Consider the following 24,087-nt stretch of genomic DNA (forward strand, 5'->3'; position numbering starts at 1 on the left):
TTCCAGCGGGTTACTGCGCGTTTGCCTACCATAGTGATCGGGCGTACGCCAGAAGAGCACAAGCAAACCTGAAAGAGATGTTCCGGCGTCCGAAGGAAGAAAATCTAAGGTTGAACCCGGAAAAATACGAATTTTTCAAGAAGGAGCTGTTGTACTTTGGTCATCGAGTGAATAGTGACGGAATAGGCACGGATCCGGAAAAGGTAGCGGCCATCGACGAACTAGAACCACCGTCAATAGTTAGAGAGCTCCGACAGTGCATGGGCGTAGCATTATGATACCGTCGATTTGTGCATGACATCCCGAAAATATTCAAACCTCTCAATGCTGTGCTGCGCAAGGGTAATGTATGACTTCGAGATAGCGTACAGAAAAGGACAACTCAACGTTGTGGCAGACGCATTGTCAAGGCAGCCACCACCAAAAACGCTTCGAGGTAACAAGGAGACATCGGCGGCGGAAGCTTCCGCAGCATGCATCGGCATTCAGGACACGCGTAGATAAGGACCTATCCACAAAAGTTCACAGAATACGTGATGGAGGGGGAAGAAAGCGTTCAGGGAACGCATCATCCCGAAAGTAGTCATAACGGACAAGGGTGTGCAGCTTAACAGCAGAGTCTTCAAGAGTTTCCTGGCTGAGATGGGAGCCAAGCAACAGTTCGCGGCTCCATAACCCGCAAGAGAACCCGTCGCAGAGAGCAAATAGGACGGTGAAGCCAATGATAGCGCAGTTGACAGGGCAGGGTCAAAGAAACTGGGACGAGAAATGGCCTAAGAATAGGCAGTAAATACGAGTGTTTCGGAATCTACATGCTAATCACCGGCTTTCATTACCTAAGGCAGAGAGCCAAGATTACGTAGCGCCCTACGACTTAGTCCCCAGAGGAGGAGGCCAACAAATTAGGGGAAGTATTCGAGATTTTAAGGCGGAATCTGAAGAGAGCCTCCCAGGATCAGGATAGGCATTACAACCTCAGGAGGAGACAATGGACCCCAGCGATGGGGGACGTCAAGCCAAGAATCATCATTTGTCAATAGCGGGCGATGGGTTCGCAGTGAAATTGGCCCCAAGATGTAACGGACCGTACCAAGTCATGGGTTTTGCGTCACCAGTTATCTGCAAAATACGAAACGTAAACACAAAGAAAGAGAGAACCATCCAAACAGCTAAAAAAACAAAACACGAGCGAGCAGCTACTACAGACGAAAAGCAACATTAAAACCCGAAGGATGCCTATCGGATACTGAGGAAAGAGATAGCTCCAAGGAAGCTCAAAGGATACTGAGGGAAGTGCCTAAGAATAACTCCAAAGATGGTCAAAGGATTCTGAGGAAAGAGCCCAAGAATAACACCAAGAATACTCAAAAGATACTAAGGATAGAGCTCAAGTATAACTCCAAGAATTCTCAAGGGGTGCCACGGAAAGAGTCCAAGGATATCTCCAAGAATTCTCACAGGAAAACTCCAAGGATCATAAATAGTTGCTTTTCAAGAGGGATACTATCAGGCACTAAGAGGTAACCACATACAAGGAACAAGTCAAGGATACCAGAAGAATAACAAGAACAAGGAAGTCGTTCAAAAACTAGCTTCGGACTGATAGGAAACGCAAATCAGCAGACTGCCAAGGGAAGGGCGATGACAGCACAGATAACTGTACCGTAATGTCCATAAACAATGGCCAGTGACGCCGCTAAGCAACTTAGGCTGGACGAAGGCAACGCATTGAACTTTACTATTAGCGGCTCGTTTAGCAGGTTCTTCATTCGGCTTTGCACCATCTGCTCCTCCTGGCACTGTCAGATTTAGCGTCGGACGAGTTGCGCAGCCCATGAGAAAGTTGTATCTACGTCAGTCTGCGGGAGTAGTAGCACGCCTGCCAGGTGCTGGCCACTCTGGATGTACCGGCCCTCTCCCGCAGTTTTAACGCGGTCGTGGCGCAGAAGGGAGAATGTGATGGAGATGGAAAGGTGCTACGGGAATTAGAAACTTACCCATAATGCACAATTACCCATAATGCACAATGCCTCGATAGGCGGTCGATTGACACTGGACGATAGTGCGATCTATGGGCACAAGGAAGTGAAAATATCGGATATGGTGAATAACGCGGCGAGCAAATGTCAACCCCGCCCCTGCGATCGGGTGATGATTATCGATTTCGTGTGGAGTCTCGCTGGGTATGGTTAGCTAATTAGCATTGGTGCCCAGTAAGAACAGATGGAGGATCGACGCGGGAGCTTCAAAATTGCTACAAGGAGGACGGCCAGCGCTGTAGCAACTCAACGTAGCTGAAAGCGTCGAGGGAGCAACGAGGCAGGGCCGAGGGAATCTGAAGGAGCTTCGCAAGGACTAGATGGCTAGGATACACGAGGAAACGCCGGACAATATGAGCGAGGATTTTTTAAATTTTTTCCGAAGTAAGGGCGGAATGTGAGGATTTGAATAACTCCACACAAATCCCAGCAGTAGTAGCAGCCGGCCGCTTACCAGGTAGGTTCGCGAAGTAATGGCGCGGCGACGAGCGGTTGCAGGGGAAGAGAGTTTGGAGATCAAGGATGGAGGAAGAGAGAGTTTAGATTTTGCTGGCAGAGCGAGAATGCGCAAAAGAGAATAGGGGGACTTCGTCGGACTTTGGACTCTGCCGTAGACTTTGGACCAGGAGAGGATGTGCCACATGCATCACGGTAGGCAGCGGGACGGCAGCACTAGGCAGGAATCCGTGAAAGCCTATAAGGAGGCAGATCGCTACGTAGAGACGTTCAGGGCTGGGAGGTCCTGGCGTTACGCCCAAGCAAAGGTGGAGTATAGGGTGGAACGGTTGTTTACAGTAGGCGTAGAAGCGAAGAGAAGCGCGATGCAGCTTCCTTTGCCTTTACTGTCCGAGCGATCTTATTAGAAATCCGAGTGGGATCAATCGGGACCGAGCAAGGGACAGGCGGTCCTGGAGAGCACGTCATTCTGTTCACCCTAGTCTGCGAGCGGTAAGGCTTCCCTAAGCCAGCACCGCTGACTCTCTAGGAAGTTGGAGTCATTGCAAAGCAGTCGCCGAGTTAACGAGGACAAGCAGCGAGCATGGATCTTTTTGGTGCCACAGGACTGGAGCACCAAGTCAAAGAGGCGAGAAAATGGCAGAGAGGCAACCAGAACCGTCAAAGACAGCGAGGGCCCTAAGTGGCGATATCGAGGACATCCAAGTTACCAAGCCTTCTATAATTTTACCTACCAGTACGAACCCGTAATTATTGTGATTTATCACTGTTTATATAAATTTGGTGAGACGAACACACACAATCTAATGAGCCAGCCGCACGAATCTCGTAGCGAGCAGGAAGTACAAAATCAGCTCGTTACAAATAATGATGTTCAAAGCATAAACTACTGATATTAACCAAAAACACCTCTGAACGATGTAAAAATAAAAACGTTGAGTTCTCGGAAATTATAATAAAATATTCAGTCTTGGCATGCAGACTCTGGGCTTCCTACACAGCTTAAGTTTCTTTCAGCGGAGTGCTATCGCCCACAAACCGTCCAAAACTGTAGTTTCCACAGTTGTCATGCTGGAAAATTTTTTTTGGCAAAATATATTTGTCTTATCAAAGCATTTCGATTGATCTAAAATCTAAAATGTTTGCCAGGCCCACTCTAGCGCCCCCGAACGGGTAAAATGCTTACAAGTGCCACCGATATAACATATACGGAAATAGCAGGTAAGTGGCGCTTTACAATATTCTTTTGTATATCATTTTCATTTGCTCGCTCAATCTGGATATCTGATATCGGATATAGCGTTATTCCTTTTTTTTAATACATCGTATAATAAAAAAAGTTGGTATCGAAACTGTTTCCCGTTCATTGTTGTTTTCGTTTGATGTCTTATATGTCGACAAGGCAGATGGCAATATTTCAAAACATGTTCAACCTAAGCTACGGATCCTTGACATATGGATTTGCTCCACGCCCACTTTGACTCCTAAAATCCGCAAAAAACTAAAAACTCCACGGCTAAGGTGCAAATAAATAGATGAAACTAACTAACCCACAAACCACGGGTAAACTTAAAAAAAATAATACTTAGTAAAACGATGTGATCTAGGAAACTATAAAAAACATAAAGTTGGGATTCCACATTTTGTTTCCTTAGTTTCGTGTACAGCGCAAATTTGTTACGCGAATAAATATCCACAAACCGTCCAATAAGAGGCTCTTACAATGCTTTCCCCTTCCTTTTTATTCATACTTTTGTGTTATTTTGTACACTCAAAATGCCTGAATAAAATATTAATTTTTATAATTTTTCTACGTTGATGAAAAATTATCTGCTTTTATAATTCCCATCATGCCTTCTTTACATTTTTGGACGCTGGACCAACTCCCACTATTAACGTAAAACATTTGTTTGTAAAGTTTTGGATCTAGTTGTAACCGTAAAGTTAGTTGCATTTTTGAGTTTATGGTGCAGAATTTAGAAATTTTGTGCCGAATTCTGAATTGTGAGATTAAAAAAATTTTTTAATTTAAAAGGGTTTGGAATAATTAACTTAGGACTGTATAAACTAAATAAATTGAAGATATATTTTTATTTACGAAAGAAGTAGTGGAAGAAACTTGGTATCTTTTTATATTGCTGCAATCTGTGGACAAGCAATGGAAAATTTACTCAGCAGCATTTTGACGATATGATACCTTGCTTCTTCTAAACGACTTTTTAAGCCTCGGTGCTTAGTATGCACATCTTAAAGGAAGATATCTAATTACATTTCGTGTACACAAAACGCACATTCATCATTATGCATTTACCTCTCAGACATCCTCAAAAATAGAAAATTACCATCTAAACGTAACTATTCCGATCGAAAACGATCATGTATTTTAAATCCACAAACTGAAGACTTAAAAATTAGGACGAACCGCTCGGCACTATTCTACACTTAAGTATACACAGATTTCGGGACCCAAGCTTGGAATTCAAAAAACAAATCATAAACCTAAAGTCAACAAACATAAAACCACTAATAAAAAGCTTTAAAACTCAGAGCCCAGGTCTGATCGTAACCAAAGCGAAAGGACTAGTAAGCGCTGATGTTGAATATACCCACAAGGTGAGTCGATCTAGTATTGTCTGTCTTTATCGGTGTGCACGCTGATATCTTAGATCTAAATGACCCTAAATTTTTTTAAGATTTGGTTAGATTTTAAATGAAAGTTATAGCCAAATAAAAATGGAGATATATAAGCGATATTTTAGGGCAACACCTACGGGCTATTTCAGTAGATGCTATGTGGGCGACAGAAAGATTTAAGCGTTTAAATCGTTTGTGGTCGTTAGAGTGGGTGTGGCACATTTTTATAAGCAGCGAAGCGTTACAATAGGGCGCCCCCTACCGGCTCGTTTGTGGGCGTGGTATATTTTTTTGTGACGGGCGTGGCAACCCGCTGCGCATGAAGCCAACGAATCTGCATGCCAAGTTTGTCTGTTCTGGCTCTTATTGTTTCCGAAATCTTAGCGTTCACACGGACAGACGGACTGACGGACAGACGGACATGGCTAGATCGACTTGGCTAGTGATCCTGATCAAGAATATATGTACTATATGGGGTTGGAAACGCTTCCTTCTACCTGTTACATACTTTCCGACGAATATAGTGTACCCTTTTACTCTACGAGTAGCGGGAATAAACACCACTATCAGTTGACAGGTCGTCAAGAGGCGAAATTATTTTTAAGTTGATAGTAAGGTTATTTACTATAACGGTTTTTTTGTTTTAAAAGATTATTTAAATATAGCAGATTCAACTAATTTTGTTGATGATTTTTCCAATTAATGCCAAATCTTACAATACATGCAAAATTTTAATAGAGTGTTACACTCACTATAAGAACATACATTAGCGTACCATAAATCTACGTTAGGGATTAATAAAATTAAATTGAATTAATCAATTGAGTCAAACTGGAAGAAGCTTTTATAAAAGTCAATATACATCGTAGCCCACTAGGTTCTTGACCCAAGATATCTGGAACGACCTTAAAGCGATTACACGAAAAAATAAAAACAAGTGATGGGGAGCACAATGATCTAAAATCCTTTTCGCAAAAAATTAATAAAAATAAAAAATGTTAATCGATTGTAGTTGTGTGTTTTAAAATTTTAAATAAATTTTAAAACTTTACAGCACACCTTATAATATATTTATCGTATAAACGTAGTTAAATGCTTTGAAATTAATAAAGTAAGAAGCTTGATTGGCTACTTTAATGTTTTGTTTAACTTGCGTACACTTCAACAATAACTGGGAAAGCAGCATCTCGTAATTCTTCTCGCCAGCTGGGTGGGAGTAGTAACTGAACTTGAGCTCGTCCTCCATGCGTTAATGGTATTTCAAAATATCGATGAGACGGTAGTGCCAGTTTTTGTAGCCTTTCTGTATAAAATGGCCTTGTGTCATATAAAATTTGTACTAAACTGTGGGTCTTGTGCATGTGGACTCCTGATACAGGTAGCCCTGGACCTAGGCACTCCAAAATGTAGAACTCAATTCCATTGATTGTTGAAACCCCAAATGTTGGTGTTATAAAGGCTTCAAAATGTGAACAGTTCGTATAATAGTATCGACTACTCCAAAGATCCTCGCCTAAGTCACATGTAATACACTGTGGTTCAATTCTGTTGATTAAAAAAAATTTCAAAATAATAAATTATCACATTGTTATTTTCCTTACATTCTTGTATCATCGTGAATTGGATCCTTAACAGAATATAAGTGCTGTTGACCAGGCTTCTTATCTTGAGTAGCCAAAAAGTAAACTTTGTGGTCAAGGGCATCCCAACATAATATTTTTATCACCTGAAAATAGAGTAACATAATAATATTGTTATTTTAACGGGAAGTTTTCTAAAAGCTTAAAAAAAAATTATTTAAGCCACCCAAATTAATCAAATATAATACTTTTCAAAAACAAACACAAAACGATGTAAAAAAAATCACAAATCTGTTTAATTTCGGTTTTCAGAATATGGAAAGTTCACTTCGGCAAGCCGAAATTTTTCTACCCTTGCAGTTATAAAAATAATCAACGTTAGTAACACCATGTTAAATTTTAAAGGATTATTGCTAGCTTCAGTGAAAATAAAAAAAAAAAAAATATTTCAATGGTTTTTTAACCATTTTCTGACTTCTATATGTTAGAGTAGTAGAGTAGAGATTTTTATTAAATTGAATTCGAAATTCTTATAAATATAAAAAATTATATTCCCAAGCCCCAAAGCTATAATTTGTTTCATATTCTTTTCCCACCAATTTTTCGATCGTTCATATGACAGCTATATGATATAGTCGTCGTTTAATTCGAAATTCAGAATTAATTAAAAGCTGTAATTTTCAAGCTTAAGAGGTTATATATTAAAACCCTGCGTAAGAAGACTTTTGAAAAAGTTTAAATATTAAACCTGATAGACTAGTTTGCGTAGAATCTGACGGACAGACGGACGCACAAACGGACCAGACTGACATGGCTAGATCGCCTCGTCTAATGGTGCTGATGAAGAATATATATACTTTACTGGGTCGAAAACGTCTCCTTAACTGCGTCGCAAACTTCTGACTAATATCATTACACAAGGGTATAAAAATCCAAGACAAAAAAGTAAAACCCCAACCATAATATTGCAGAAGTAAAGGGTAAGGTGACGATCTCGGCAAAATACATATGTGAAGTTACGTTTTAAACGAAAAAAAAAATTAGGTAAAATTATTTATCTAAATGGAGAATGTGTACACAGTAACACAATTTGTCTGTGTTTAAAATGGAACGAGGTGTGTAATTTAAATTCGGGGCCTATTTCACTTTCAGCCATATTAAGACCGATAAAGACGGTTAATGAAAAATATTATTAGCTCGTAAACTTGTGAACTATGACGAATAGAGTGTAACGATCAACCTAAATCCAGATAGCAGATAGCATTGATGCAGAGCTTAAATATGCGAGATCATCATTTCAAATGCCGTGAGATATAGACATCCTTGCGCATTTTTCCACCAAAACAATGAGAATATTGGAGGAAAGCAATTCTGAAAAAATGCAAACGCGGGAGTAAAAAAAGTGATTCCACAATTGGTTTGATTTTAAGCAAAAGTGAAAAACTTTTGCTCAGTAAATCTAATATTCGTTGCGTTGATATCATGCGCTTTCACCCTCCGATGAATGCATCGGATGACAGATTCGTTACCACCTAGACGTGCGCTGCCTTTGTGGCGAAGCTTAAAAATATGGCGATACAGATTTTGTAGGGTCCCTTACCTCTAGTGCGCAAGAATGTTGTTGTGAAATCGATTCCGCAGCGAGAAAATGGTCAAGAAGAAGTGATTTTTTTCCGAGACCTTTTGGGCTAGCTTGGGCCAATAACGCTCACAATGTACGTATTTTCTGACTACACGTTGGGTCAGGCCCTTTACTGTCACGATCCTTAATTGTCGCTAATCCCTAGGGTTCAGAGCGAAAGTTCTGTGGTGAACGGCGGTTAATGACTATCAAGTTACCCTTTGGTAATAAAATAGGATGTCTTTCATTGTAGAGCATCAGCGAGAGTTTAAACCAGGGACCAACTAAGTGCAGTGAAAGCCCATTGACATTCTGTAATGTTTAAGTTAACTGCGTACTTGGATTTTTCTTTTTCGGCAAGTGTTGAAGATTCCATTCAATGATATGTGGAACCCAATTCTTAAGATGACGATGATGTTTTATCGAGAGCGATTGCCTCACGGTTTCTTTTAAAAGCTATGCATATAGCAAACATTTTTTTAGTGCTTGAGTTACCATTATGGTAGATTTCCGTTTCTTCACTTTAATACGAACATACGAACATCCAGTATGTTACAGTTATCCAGTAAATACAGTTTTCGTCCATTTGCCAATTAGATGACCAAGACGGCATGGTAAAAAAATCATAAGATTCATTTTATTATTGTCGACGGCGTTCGTCTGCTTTATCCTCAACGATCTAGATGAGCATTGCTAAGCTATCTAAGGCTCGGTACCTACCGACTGAGTTTTGAGTTTCTCTACTTCCGTTTTCTATAAATTGTAATGTAAGTGGACTTTGTCAGAAATGCGATAACGTAAAATTATCGCGAAGAACTCTGTCAAAATATTATATTCGATATCACACGAAAAGAATCGTCATATTGAGTACTCGGTTTTGATTTCTGTTTTTCCGAGGAAGAAGATGTAAGAGTGAATACTCTTGTTTCTCTATTAAATAAAATCATTAAACGCAATCGTTGATATTATCTTTTAACCAATCACCGGTGATCCAACAAATTTGGTGTTAGAAGCGGGATTTATATGAAAAAGCTGCAGAAAAGCGGATGTGCCAGACAGATTAATTAAAATCTGAGTGCGGATAGCATTGATCCACGCGGAGGGAAAGCAGTTCACTGGCAAATAGTGTACACCTGAGAGATAACGCAACGTGCGCAAAGGTTTTGCAAGCGAGCGAGGAGGCGTCAAATCTGGCTTGGAGAAAGCGCAATTTGGTTAAAAAGCCTACAAAGCAGCGTCACCTTGGACATAGTGTGTGCATAAGGAAAAAGTACTGAGTCAACCAGCAAGCACCAGAAGTGCGCTGTTCGCACTTTTCATACCCTTGCAGAGGGTATAATGATTTCAGTCAGAAGTTTGCAACGCAGTGTAGGAGACGTTTCCGACCCCATAACGTATATATATTCTTGATCAGCGTCGTTAGACGAGTCGATCTAGCCATGTCTGTCTGTCCGTCCGTCTGTCCGTCCATCCGTCCGTCTGTCTTTCCGCTTCTACGCAAACTAGTCTCTCAGTTTTTAAGCTATCGGGCTGAAACTTTCCTAAAAGTCTTCTTTCTATTACAGGTAGTATATAAGTCGGAACCAGCCGGAGCGGAACTCTCGGGGAAAATATTAAAAAAAAATATTATATATTCGTTGTTTTTTAACACATACGTTTGGAAATAAAATTTTTTAATTAGTTCTGAATTTCGTATTACATTTTTTCAAAATTTGACTACTATATCATATAGCTGCCATAGAAACAATCGAAAAATTAGTGGTAAAAAATTATACAAAATAATTTTATTTTGGTGTTTTTTAACATATAACCTCCTGCGCTTGGAAATAAAATTTGTTAATTGGTATAGAATTTAGAATTAAATTGTATCAAAATCGGACGACTATATCGTATAGCTGTCACAGGATCGATCGGAAAAAAAATTTAGCTCTGGGCCTTTTTGACATATTGTCTTATAATATTGGGAATATAATTTGTTATATTTTTAAAAAAAATGGTCCAAAAGAAATGAAATAATTCAATTCAGCTGAAACTTTCCCAAAAGTCTTCTTTCTATTGCAGGTAGTATATCAGTCGGAACCAGCCGGATCGGACAACTATATCTTATAGCTCCCATAGGAGCTATCGGGGAAAAAACTTTAATAAAAACATATATATCTTCACTGTTTTTTAACATATAAACTCCTAAGCTTGAAAATACCATTTTCTAATCAATTTTAAATTTCTAATAAAATTTTATCAAAATCGGACGACTATATCATATAAGTGCCATATGAACGATTGGAAATATAGTGGTAAAATAATTTGAATATGAAAAAAAAAATTTTTTATAATTTGAAAAATTTGATATGTAAGGAGAGAGTAACAACGAGTACAGAATGCAGAGGGAGAAAATTTTGTAGCTTAAAAGATTATCACTATAAGCGGTAGATAGCAATCATTGCTGGACAGAGTTCTTGACCACTACAACTTATCGGCTGACAAAATCGCATAAGAGAATCTGATTACGTGAATGCACTTTTAGTGAACATCCCGATATCCTACTAAGTCGAAACTCGTAGTTCATTTACACGGCGCGACATTGAGGACTCACGTTTGAAGATAATCCCGCAACTAAAATATTTGTTCGAAGTCAGCCAGTTACTTTCAATTGGTCAATTCTCATTCTATTTTTAGAAACTGAGTTCTTGTCAGATGTATCGGCTATTGACGTTCACCGTATGTTAAAAAACCACCGAAAAGCCCCAAGTGAAGATTTTAAGGAGTACCTCTACACCACAACAAAATCAACTTATACCAGACCATGACTCAAAAGGAACTGAAGGAGCAAATAATGGTATATGAGAAAATTCTGAATTGCTTAATACGGCTGAAAATCATTATACCAATAAAAACAAAAAAAAACCTGTGTGATCCAACAGCATTCCAGAAAATGTTTTAAGTGTGAAAAGAAGTCTAACCAGCCCTTTAAATGCTGCAGACGTGAACAGCTTGGCCACAAGGCATCGAATTGTCCAGGCAATAGAATAAATAAAAAGAAGGAGGGAAAAAGTGTCAACTCCATGACGAACCATCTCAGTAGCAGTGACAAATTTATATTTAAGAAAATTTCCTGTAATGGCATTCGATTTTCCACTATATCGCCTCAAACTTTCGCGCTACCAGCAGAAATTATATCAAGTACTCAGTAGTCAGAGGGAATAGCTGGTGGACTTGATATTCTCAGAGAAGTCGGTAACATTGCAACAGAAAAGGAACCATAACATCCTTGAATCTTTCGGCGCAGTCTGAGTTACAGATATTCGCGGAAATACCGAGATCGACGTCGCTCACCTGGAGAGACCAACTGCTAAAGATGTAAAAGATTTTATAAACAAGGACAATTCAGAGAGGAAAAAGGACAGTCCAGTTTAAATAAAGATATTGTTTAATGCAACGTTATGACTTTTTATAGGTGTTCTCCTACTTTTATCAGTTACTTTCTTAAAAATACGCCACTTGGCCGTATATATTCAGTTAACGATTTAGGTGTTCTTCTTGACCCTAAACCTAACTTTGACTGCTACATTATGTCCACTGTTAACAAAGCCATTAGTGTTCTTGGGTTTATAAAGCGTTGGTCAAAAGAATTTGATGACCCTTATACGACCACATTATTATTTACCTCCCACGTCCGTCCTATTTTGAAATATTTTTCGTCGGTTTGAAGTCCACAATATCAAATGCACATCGACCGTATTGAGTCGATACAAAAACAATTTCTCTTATTTGCCCTGCGTAGTTTGAACTGGGATCAAAACGTAAGACTACCTTCCTACCAGAGTAGATTACAGTTGCTTAACTTACCTACACTTGTAAATCGTAGAATAATGCTTGGTACTATTTTTATAGAACATCTTATAAGATGTGACATTGATTCTGCAGATCTTTTAAACCGCCTAACATTCAATGTTCCTATTAGACTAACACGAAATTATTATCCTCCTTATTTGCTACGATGTACATCAAATTTTTTTTAGCACGAGCCCTTTCGCGTTCTATGTAATAACTATAATAATAACTATTACAAACTAATATTTTAACTCATTTGCCTAATTCTTAGTTGTGCCTTTTATTTTCATTTGTGTCCCGTCTCTATTTGTTTTATGTATGTATCTTCCTCGCGAACTCGCATTTTTTGCCCAAATTGATAAAAGGGCCCCGCGCGTAACAAGCACGTGCTTGGTGTCGTTGGGCCACTTGTTTGTACTGTTCGAAGTGCATCAACGTCCTTATTAATGACGCGTACACAGTCTACGAACGCCCTCCACGCATTTCATTTTCAGACTTGACAATTATCGACAACCAGGTTAAGAAATGGTTGTTGTTCAACCAAGTTCGTCTGAGTACGCCTCATCGGTTGTCTTGGTACCAATAATGGATGACAGCAAGCGATTTGTGACTTAGCGAATTGATTTTTCCATGTACCAGCTAAGCAAATTTCTAGAAAATATACATCTTTGTGTGCAGGGCAATTCAAGTTTTTATATGTCCCTTTTGGAATTTCACCAGCCGTGTCTTCAAGATACATTTATGCGATTCTACTAGATATGGTGCAAGATGGTTTAGTCGTAGCATACATCGATGATCTATTATTCCCTCAAGGAATGTAAATGAAGAAATACAAAAGCTAGAGCGTATACTAAATGGAGCTTCGGAGTTTAACTTGAAAATTTAGTGAACCAAATAAGATCGTCGGAGGCCAAGACTCAAGCAAACAAGAACTTTTCGATTCCACATGACCGAAAGAGTCTTCAACGTTTCCCTGGACTAACGTCCTATTTTAGGCGATTCATGGCAGATAACGCATTGAAAGCAAAACCATTTTCCGACTTTTTTCGTAAGGAAATTCCTTTCCGCTTCGCCGAAGAACTGCGCAATTGAGCAGCAAAAAAATATTAATATCTGCACCAATGTTCCATTCGTAATTATCGATTAACGATTTTTTTGTTTTTTTATTTTGGTACACTCTTTCGGAACATATGTACCAAGTTTTAAGTGTATATCATTTATTATTTGTCTGTTAGAGGCGTAAAGGTTATGGTGTGTTGTTTGTATAGCTGAAAAAAATATGAAAAAGTGTCAATTTCATGACGAACATTGTTGTATGATAATTTAGTCGTTCCTTTTATTCTTTTTATTCGGGTGTTTTATTTCGGGTTTATTTTTAATTAGTTGGAGCAGCAATGGTGCCGCTCCACCGATCGAAGTGTCTCTGATCTTTTACCATATTCTTTAAGTCTAAGTAAGGCTAAGTCTCGTAGATGCGCTGCTCGCAGGCGGCGGCAGAGAGACGGCTATTTACCTATATACTTATGTATAAAGGAGTGTACTTATATACGTTGCTATGCGCTCTTAAGTGGAGGCGCGAGGGGTATGCATATGCTGTCCGTTCGTTACAATTATGCCGACTGTAGCACTTTCTGTGTGCGGGCTAAGCCATAGCGATCGGTTCATATTTCGGCTACTTAGGGCTTATGACCGGGAACAAAGTGTTACAGTGCGCACCTTTTGAGTACTTGAGTATATGCGCATACTACACCATATTAGTAGCAGTGGCAAGTGTTTACTTAAGGTATGGTTACAGGCTGTGATCCTTATGTGTGTAAACGTTATTCCACTATTTGTATCGCACATAGTACATAGACACGCACATCTTGTTTTTCTTAAGCGCAAGGGTCAAGGACTAACAATAAGTGTTCGTTATAAACAAAATAAATTAAGGTCCGTAACTTTTTACAAAAATCTGATCATTTGATCTAATTAACAATTGTCGAATTTGTCTGTTCAAGTGCAAATTTTACCGCCTATGCCAACAGATTTGTATTGATTCTAAAATTCCAATCTGTTTCAAGCCCAATTCCGTTTTAAAATTGTAAGTTTAAAATTGTAATTTAATTTTTGTCAAAAACAGCTTTAGCCCAATTAATAGCCACAGCTGATGATCTGATCCAATGTGAGGCACTGTGTACGCTCGGTCACTTCAAAACTGTGTTAAATGTGCAATTCATACCACAGGACTGTGGAGCAGCCTTAGAAACTTCAACGCAGTTTTCAAGGCTGCCTAACTTAATTGGAATTTAATATTGAGAATTGGGACCCTATTCAGGCTTATATGTGCTGTGTTTGGCGAAACTACCAAAACTCACGCTCTCATAAAGCTAGCAAACCATCGAAAATAAAGCGGAATTTCATACGTGGCTTGAGCTTGATCCCCATTTAACGGAGTGCCGAACTCTTGATGTTTATTCTGCTTCTAGAAATAAAAGGCTCTTATGGAGTGAACAAGTTCAGCCAAAGAGCTAGTGAGATGGCTTGGAGGGTGCCAAAGTAATAAATACCGAACATGCCGCAGGTTGCGGATAGCGAGCGGCCTGGATCGCCAGGATAGCTATGAATAAGCGAAGAAGTTGGTATGGCACGGCAATCGCTAAGTCCCCATCATTAAGCATAAATAGGTAGTAGTAATGATGCCGCTTCGAAAAATAGTTGGACTAAGGTTCCACTCGTACCGTGCCCAGAGTCAATCTAGCTGGGAGCCCGATTCAACAAATAACTCAGTTTCAATCGGTGGCTCAGGTGGCAAGTGGCAACCTCCTGTTCTAACTCATCCAACCAAATCTTAAGTCCGGCACTCATAAAATGTCAGAAGTCGCAAGATGCGACGACCAGAAGAGCAAGAGGACTGCTCTAAAGGCTGATCTTATAGTAAGCACCAGGGCCAAGGAGTTCAAGAGGACACCACCTAACCAGACAGGACCTCTGGAACGAAAGAAAGCGTTTCGAACCTTCAAACGCCTTGCCGTCAACCCCCTACGAGAGGACCAAGCGTTTAATGAGGATTCCCAGAAAATCCTAGAGGAAAAAGCATGGGACAGATCTCGACATTGCTCTGATCCCCAGTAATAGCAAGAAGAGAGAGAGAGAGGTCGATGCAAGTAGAGCAACCAGGCATGCTTGGAACCCCTCACAGCGCAGCAGAACCGGCTAAAATATGGGTTCGACAACGTGTAACTCCACATTTTTTATACGCACAAACTAACTACAGAAAGCTTGGCTGCCTGCACAAGTTACGTGCCAATATATTCAGAGCTCACCGAAAGCCTGAAGCAGCTGCTCACATAGGGCACGACCCAAACAGGTCGCACTGTATTCCGGCACATAGTTGAGGAAGCGGAGCTCAGCCTTAAAGATGGTGCAGTTTCTACAGATTAATCTGCATCACAGCAAGGAAGCATCTGCTGCCCTCCCTTGGGAGGGGACGCTAACTCACACCACACGCTATGGAGAAGTACAAACACAAATGAAAGGGGTGAGTTAATCTATACCTATCCCCTTTAATGAAATCCTTTTGATTTGGAACAAAGGTAGTGACAAGTGGTGGAAAGCAATAATTGCAAGACAGATTTAAATGCGCAACCCAAGACTCATTGCAGACGATGGTCGTAGTTTAGCATTAAAAGATGAGTTCGGGTCAGAACTATCGACAATTGAAGCTTTCCACGTTTTTAAAAACGGCCCAAAGGAGGATTACCATTCTATCATGTAAATAGGAAAGCCTGTCATTCTGGATGAACCCAGCCTTAAATGGTACTTCATCGAAGGGATACCCGATTCGAAGGCCAACAAAAGCATTTTAAGCAAAGCCAGCCAGGAAGTCAGGAGCAAATAAAGGTATATGAGCAATTCCGCTGTAGTCGCCCTAACGACTTAATACGGTTAAATCTCAAAATATCAATGAAAACAGAAAGCATTCTAAAAAATACTTTAAATTTATTGATCTTTATGCCATGGAGTGTAACCAGCCCATTAAATGCTACAGGTGCGAACAGCTTGGCCATAGGGTATCATATTATCAAGGAAGTGGGATAGCTTATAAACATAAACATTTAAAAGATATTCTATTGAACTGAAGCGGAATTATCCTAAAACTCCTGGACCCAATTGCGAACTTATGATTTTATGCAATGGTGCAAGATGGTATAGTGATTTCATTATACCCTGTCAAAATTTAAATGATGGAATTCGGCGAGTCAGCACACCGAGAGTAACGAACCCGAAGGGAGAGAAGTCCCGGATCGGCGAATGCCCACGAGCCCAACACAAAAGTCTCGCTACGTACAGCCACCCAGTCAACAGCAGTTCGCAGGAAACCGACACCAGCAAACAGGATACCACAAGAACAAGCAGCGGACAAGGATCTTTAGGGAACTACAAAACTGGAACACCGTGTCAACGAGGCGAGAGAGCGTCGAGACAACCCGTACCGTCGGAGACAAGCAAATTATAAAGCCGACTGCAGTTATACCCGCAATAAACCCACTACGAACCCATGAATCTGTGCTTTCTCACTGAACTACTGGGCGATCACGTTTATATAAATTTTGGTGGGACGAACACAAACAATCTACTGAGCTAGCCGCACGAATCTCGTAGCGAGCAGAAAGCAAACAAATCATTTCGTTACATCTGACGGCCAAAACGTGCGGTGAAAGCAACATAAACAGAATGGGAACGAATTGGATCTACCACCTTAAGAAGGAGGACTTCGCTCAGGTCGCACAAAGACTTAATGTTGCCCTGGACGGCAGAATAGAAGACATTGTCGAACTAGTACTTCAAGACAGAAAACGATGGTCCGAGCACCACCCTGACGAACGCTGAAGGAGATAACCTACTAGCAAGCTTGAGCGACGACAGCTTGCAAAGGAAAGCCGACAGGAGAGAGTCAAGCCAGGACAGGAAGACAAAAGTGCTGACCTCTAGACCCAGCCAGTCGGACTATGCAAGGGTTGCTAAACAAGTCCGCGAGTGGTCATTGTGAGCTTCCAACTGTACTTTCTGCCGAGAGATTTTTCACAAGGCTGTCGGATCATTAAAGATCATCAAGGAAAAGTGCACCCCAAGCTTAAGGATCTTCCTAAGGGCATACAAAGTGCCGGACCGGGACATGTTGATGCTATTAGCCGATGAATACGAAGAACTGGTAAAGGAGCGGAAAGCGATCGCACAAGAAAACAAGTTCTCGAAGGGCGAGTCTTCACCACCAACGCAGGTCACGTGGAGAAGATGCGAGGAGACAGATAACCAGGAGACACGGAAAAATGACCAAATGACCAACAACGAGTCCAACGACAGCAAGCACCAGGAGCACCACGAGGAGGCCAATGTGAACAAACAGCGAACACTGTGTGGAGACCGCCAAACACCGCACAGAGGCCGCGGGGAACGACACACATCACAGACCCCCACGAGGCCTGCCGAAGGTGCGGCGGCCACGGACACTGGGCACGAGGATGTCGACTGCAACGCCGGTTGTTCTGCTGGGTGTGCGGGAGAGTAGGTGTCAGGAGCGTCGAGTGCTGCCAACAGGCGGGAAATACCCAGCGACCCCAGCCGCATAGTGGCGAGCGGGGGTCGCAAGATGCTACCTCTCCAAACCAACGGGCGATCTAATCGAGAAGGAGCAGCAGTTGTCCGCAGCGGTGTCGATTGGGGGAGGCACTTCCAAGGCCACGATCGACAGCGGGGCAACAGCGAACAGTAAGGACTGACGGACAACCTAGCTGCCGTCGGGAGAATTACAAGGACACGGCGGCAAGTTAGGTTGGCAGACGGAAGGTGCGGCGGGATCTATGAACAGCTGGAGGTGGAAATCGCATTCGGAAACAAGCGGCTGACCATAAGCCTGGTGATACTACCAGGGGTAGTGGATTCATTGGTGTTAGGTTGGAACTTTCTAATTCAGGTCGGAGCTAAAATAAGGTATGCTGGACACGAGATGATAATACCGGCCAGGAACCGACACAATGGATGGCTCGAGGAGAGGCTATTGGTAGCAGTCGTACAACAGAAAATCGAAGATGACAGCGAATTTCCTGGAGACAGAGCTATCCAGTTTCAAAACCAGGATGACAGGAGCGTCGTCACGATGAAGGATGACAAACCAATAAAGCAGCGATACTACCGCAAGAACCCGAAAGTTCAAGGGGAGATCAATGCGAAGTTGGACAAGCTACTCCAAATGGGATACATAGAGCACTCAACCAGCGCATACAGTTCCCATTGTGATGGTTAGAAAGAAGACGGGCAAGTGGAGACTGTACGTCGACTTCAGGCAAATCAACGCCAAATCGATAAAGGATGCTTACCCGATGCCTCGAAAAAATTATATCCTCGACCAGCTGAGAGAGGCACGGTACATAAGCAGTTTGGACTTGAAGAACGGTTACTGGCAAATCCCGCTGAAAGAAAGCGGCAGGCAGTACACTGCGTTTACAGTGCCGGGAAAGTGCCATTACAGTGATCGGGCGCACGCTAGAAGGCAAACTTAAAAGAGGTGTTCTGATGGCTTAAAGGCGCAAATCTGAGGTTAAGCCCTGAAAAATTCAAATTTTTCAAGAAAGAGCTGCTATATCTGGGTTATAGAGGGACAAGCGGCGGGATCCGGAAAAGTTAGCGGCCATCGCCGAACTAGAACCGCCGTCAACAGTTAGCCGCACTTAGCAGTTAGCTCCGACAGTACCTGGGCGTAGCATCATGGTACCGGCGATTTGTACCTGACTTCACAAAAAAAGTTTAACCTCTTAACGATCTGCTGCGCAAGGGCAACAAGTGGGTGTGGACACAGGAACATCAGTCGGCATTCGAAGAAGTAAAGGCAAGACTGGTGGCAGAGCCCAAAGTGGCGTGCCCGGATTTTGAAAAACCATTTGTCCTGCAAATGGACGGGAGTGATTACGGTGTTGGGGTAATTTTGACCCAGGAAAGTGGCGAAAAGGTGATCTCTTACTCAAGCCCAACGCTCCACGGTGCTAAGAAAAACTACTCCACGACCGAGAAGGAGTGTTTGGTAATAGTCTGGGCGATCCGAAAACTTAAGCCATATCTGTAAAAGTACTACCTCAAGTTGGTAACCGACCAAGTGGCAGGAAGGGACAGCTCAATGTGGTGGCAGACGCATTGTCAAGGCAGCCACAACCAGTAACACTGTGAGGGATCAGGAAGATAACGTTGGCGGAAGCTTCCGCAGCATGCAGCTGGATTCAAGACATGCGCGGAAAGATTTCCTAATCTAACCAGAAGTACCCGGACTACGTGATGGAGGGAGACACCTTGTACAGGACATTCCACACAGAGCAGTCAGTGAGGATGTCGCGACGTGAAAGATGTGCGTCCCGAAAGTTGTGCGAGAAACGGTGCTGAAGGAGAACCACGACTCACCGGCAGCTGGCCACGTAGAAAGCCGAAGGACAATAGCACGTCTGGCAGCCCGGTACTACTGGCCAGGCATGCACCGAGATGCTTGAGCCCACTTAAGAGGGTGCGAGACATGAGAAGAATAAGGAATGCAGAAAAGAACGAACCAAGGTGACCACTGGATGATAATGCGATCGATGGGCACAAGCAAAATGGAAATATCGGTGATGATTAACATCGCGGCGAGCAAGTGGCAACGCCGCACCTGCGATATCGATGTCGTGAGCAGGCCCTCTGGGTATCGATAGCTGATTAGTATCGGTGCTCAGTGGGAACAGATGGAGGACCGGCGCGGGAGATTTTAAGTTGCTATGCGGAGGACGACCAGCGCAGTGGAAACGTAACAGAGTAAAAGCGTCGGAGGAACATCGAGGGAGCGCCGAGGGAATCGGAACAAGATGCGCCATGACTCTAGGGCTAGGATACACAAGGGATCGCCGGACAGTGGGAGCGCTGATTTTTCTTAAATCTTTCTCGAAGTAAAGGGGGAATGTAAGGAGTTGAATAACTCCACACAAATCCCAGCAACAGATGTCCGGCCGCTCACCAGGTACGCGGTGCGTAGCGACGGTGCGGCGGAGGGCGGTTGGAGAACGTGAGAGTTTGGAGATCAAGGACGGAGAACGTGAGAGTTGGAGAACGTGAGAGTTTGGAGAACGTGGGATGTGAGAGTTTGTAGATCAAGGACAGAGAACGTGAGAGTTGGAGAACGTGAGAGTTTGGAGAACGTGAGAGTTTGGAGAACGCGGGAGTTTGGAGAGCAAGAGAGTTTGGAGACAAGGGAGCTTGGAGAGCAAGAGAGTTTGGAGAGAAAGAGGGTTTGGAGACCAAAAAAGTTTGGAGAGCAAGAATGGAGAAAGAGAGAGCGAAGACTTGGCGGGAGGAGCGAGAATGCCGTATGCAGCGGAGCGGCATACAAGCATGCCATATGCAGCACTGGAATCAGCGGGATGGCAGAATCAGGCTGGACGTCGGCGGGAAGCAGCGCGTGAATAACAAGAGTGTCAAACAGGTGCCATGGACTTTGGACCCGGTGTGGAGAGTTTCGTCGGGTCGTGCGCAAAAGGGGAATAATGGTTCCCGGGGGCCCTATATAAGCCCGCAAGGCGCTGGCAGCCGGTACAGTCGATTACGGTCAGTCGAACACGATCAGTCGATCACGAGGAGAAGAGTTGAGACAAGCAGTCGATCAAATACCAACTAAGGAAACCACGAGGGAGCCACAACAAGGCGATTCGTCGAAAGTAGCGCCGTGGGAGCCTACAAGGAGTAAGATTGTCACGTCGAGACGTTCGGGATTGGGAATACAAGAAATCTCCGAACTGAGGCACAGGTGGCTGAGATCTAAAGAGGCACCACACTGCTAAGTCAAGGCGATCCGTTCATTCCTGCCAAGCACTACTTCGGCGTGTCCCGGCGTGAGCCCCGTGCGCCAAGTGGAGTTGAGCAGGTCCTGTCGCGATCAGCTAGAAGTGAGAGCAGTCGGCCGGTGCGGTCTCGAGTGGAATTTTCCAGCAGAGCCTACGGTTCCGACTTGTGAAGTCCCGGAGCGGCTCTACCGAAACCCGAGAGTAACGAGCCAGAAGGGAGAGAAGTCTTGGAGCGGCGCGACAGAACCCCGAGATTAACGAGCCAGAAGGCAGAGAAGGCCCGGATCGGCGTATGCCCACGAACCCAACACAGAAGTCACGCTACGCACAGCCACCCAGTCAGAAGCAGTTTGCAGGACACCGCCACAAGCAAGCAGGGTACCATACCGCAACAGCCACTCGAGGAGAATCGAGCCCGCAGGAATGGCACGGACAGTAAGCGAAAGGGTGAGGCTAGGGTGGAACGTTCATTTACACAAGGCGTAGAAGCGAAGTAAAGAGCGGGGCAGCTTCCTGGCGTTTCGCCTTGACTGTCTGCACGATCTGAGCGGAAACCCCGGTGAGACCATCCGGTACAGAGCAAGGAACAGGCGGTCGTGCGTCGAGAGGAGTGATCCTGGAGAACTCGTCAGTCTGTTCACCCTAGTCTGAAACTGGTGACGCTTCCATAAGCCCGCACGGCTGACCCCATAGTGATTCTGAATCGTGGCCGAGCAGTCACCAAGCCTACGCGTCAGGCACAAGCAGCGGGCAAGGATCTTCAGGAAGCATCGAGTTTTCTGATTTATTGTCGGGGACAACGATGTCAGAAATGCTTATAATCATCCGCAAAAGGTTAGTAAGTTTCTGCAATAACAACCCAGAAGACCCAAAAATCAGTTTTAACCCGTAATTCACCGGTGGCTTGTCGGCTGTCACGTATTGTGTGGAATGTTTGCTTTTTCTCTTGTAACAGCTCATATAACAAATATTTCGTACAAGTGGTTTTATGAGCCTAATGTTATCAGGCGTGTCAAAAATAAAATATCATCGCTGAAAGTTGTTAAAAATGAACTTATGAAACAAAATAATTATTTTTGCTACAATGCCAGTTTCGGCTTCGAAAAAGTTTCACTTGTGAATCACCTTGTGAGTCCGGAGTGACGTATCAGCTTGCAAGACTGAAGAACAAGTAACGCTCCATACAGAAAATTGAATGGGATGTCCGCTTTTTCACAAATAAAAAGGGAAAGGGAACTTTTTCGAAGTCGAATTTCACTTGTTCCTTACGCTCATTTGTTATAAGGCTTGTCACCTTCAAGCGAACCGTCCCAAGTGAAATCACTTCGGAAATACTACATTTTTAAAATAGTTTTTACATGTGAAATCCCTTGTAAGTGAAAAGTCCCAAGTTAAATCACCTCGAAAATTCTGAATTTTTTCAATACATTTTCACCTGTTAAAATATTGAATTTAAAATATATACATATTTATTTTCATTTTGCTTAATTTTATTTAAAATGTATTAATAAATGTATTAATGAATTACAGTTATGTTTCGTAAATCTAGTTTTTTGTTTTGTCAATATGTTTTTAATGTTTGTCACCGCTTTTCGTAAACAGTTGTCTGGGTCTTCGGAATCCCTGTCCAACGCACTTGAAAATATGGGTATGTGTTGAAAAAAGGTCTTAGTTGTAGAGCCCTTTGAGAGATTACATCACGCCACTTTCGGGTTACGGAACCACAAATATCTGGTATCAAACAAAAACGTGACTTAATTAGGAAGGAGTCGTGCCGATCAAGTACCATCAACATACAAAAGTTCTGATATCGACATTTGTGACGAATAATGCTTCTTAATTTTACCAAAATGTTTTGGCATTTAATAATAAATTGAGTCGAAAATTTCACCTGCAGTGAAGAAGTCGTTTTCGAACCCATAAAGTATATATTCCTAATCAGAATCACTAAACGAGTGGAGAGACAGGCCCGTTTATCCGTTTCTACGCAAACTAGTCTACCAATTTTGAAGCTTTCAGAATGAAACCTTCCCCAAAGTCGTATTTATATTAAAGGTAGTATACGTATACCCAATTTTCCGATCGTTCCTACGACAGCTATATGATATAGTCGTCCGTTGTTGATAAAATTTAATTCGAAATTCAGAACTCATAAAAAATGTTATTTTCAAGATTAGGTTATGTGTTGAAAACAACCACAGATATAATAATAATTTCATGTTTTCCGACTAATTTTCCGATCGGTCCTATGGCAGCTATATGCTATAATAGTCCTATTTTGATGAAATTGAATTCAAATTCAAAACCAATAAAAAATGTTATGTCCATGCGTAGGAGGTTATATGTTAAAAAACACAAAAGATATGTTTTTTCAATTTTTTCCCCGATAGTTCCTATGGTAGCTATAAGATATAGTTGTCTGATCCGGCTGGTTCCGACTTATATACTACCTGCAATATATATACAAGTATATATATACAGACGTTGATGCACTTCGAACAGTACAAACAAGTGGCCCAACGACACCAAGCACGTGCTTGTTACGCGCGGGGCCCTTTTATCAATTTGGGCAAAAAATGCAAGTTCGCGAGGAAGATACATACATAAAACAAATAGAGACGGGACACAAATGAAAATAGAAGGCACAACTAAGAATTAAGCAAATGAGTTTAAATATTAGTTTTGCAAATGCAAATTAAATTATAAAGTTTATTATAGTTATTGCATAGAACGCGAAAGGGCTCGTGCTGAAAAAAATTTGATGTACATCGTGGCAAATAAGGAGGATAATAATTTCGTGTTAGTCTAACAGGATCATTTAATGTTAGGCGGTTTAAAAGATCTGCAGAATCAATGTCATCTCTTTTAAGATGTTCTATAAAAATAGTACCAAGCATTGTTCTACGATTTACAAGTGTAGGTAAGTTAAGCAATTGTAATCTACTCTGGTAGGAAGGTAGCCTTACGTTTTGATCCCAGTTCAAACTACGCAGGAAAAAATAAGAGAAATTTTTTTTGTATCGACTCAATACGGTCGATGTGCATTTGATATTGTGGACTCCAAACCGACGAACAATATTCCGAAATAG

The 24,087-nt window shown here is 42.1% G+C and overlaps 1 protein-coding gene across 1 annotated transcript in view; it reads right to left on the reverse strand.

Moving 5' to 3' along the window:
- LOC108035828 (dipeptidyl aminopeptidase-like protein 6) overlaps positions 1-15,532 on the reverse strand; it is a 31,250-nt gene extending 15,718 nt beyond the window's left edge. Inside the window, exons 1-3 of the mRNA XM_050889679.1 lie at positions 15,467-15,532; positions 6,731-6,855; positions 6,288-6,674 (exon numbers count right to left, since the gene is read on the reverse strand). Of these exons, the coding sequence (XP_050745636.1) occupies positions 6,288-6,674; positions 6,731-6,855; positions 15,467-15,532 (578 nt within the window). The remainder of the gene's footprint in view (positions 1-6,287; positions 6,675-6,730; positions 6,856-15,466) is intronic.
- Between the last annotated feature and the right edge of the window lie 8,555 nt (positions 15,533-24,087).

This window comes from Drosophila biarmipes, unplaced genomic scaffold (assembly GCF_025231255.1).
Source record: "Drosophila biarmipes strain raj3 unplaced genomic scaffold, RU_DBia_V1.1 ptg000005l, whole genome shotgun sequence".
NCBI lineage: Eukaryota > Metazoa > Arthropoda > Insecta > Diptera > Drosophilidae > Drosophila > Drosophila biarmipes.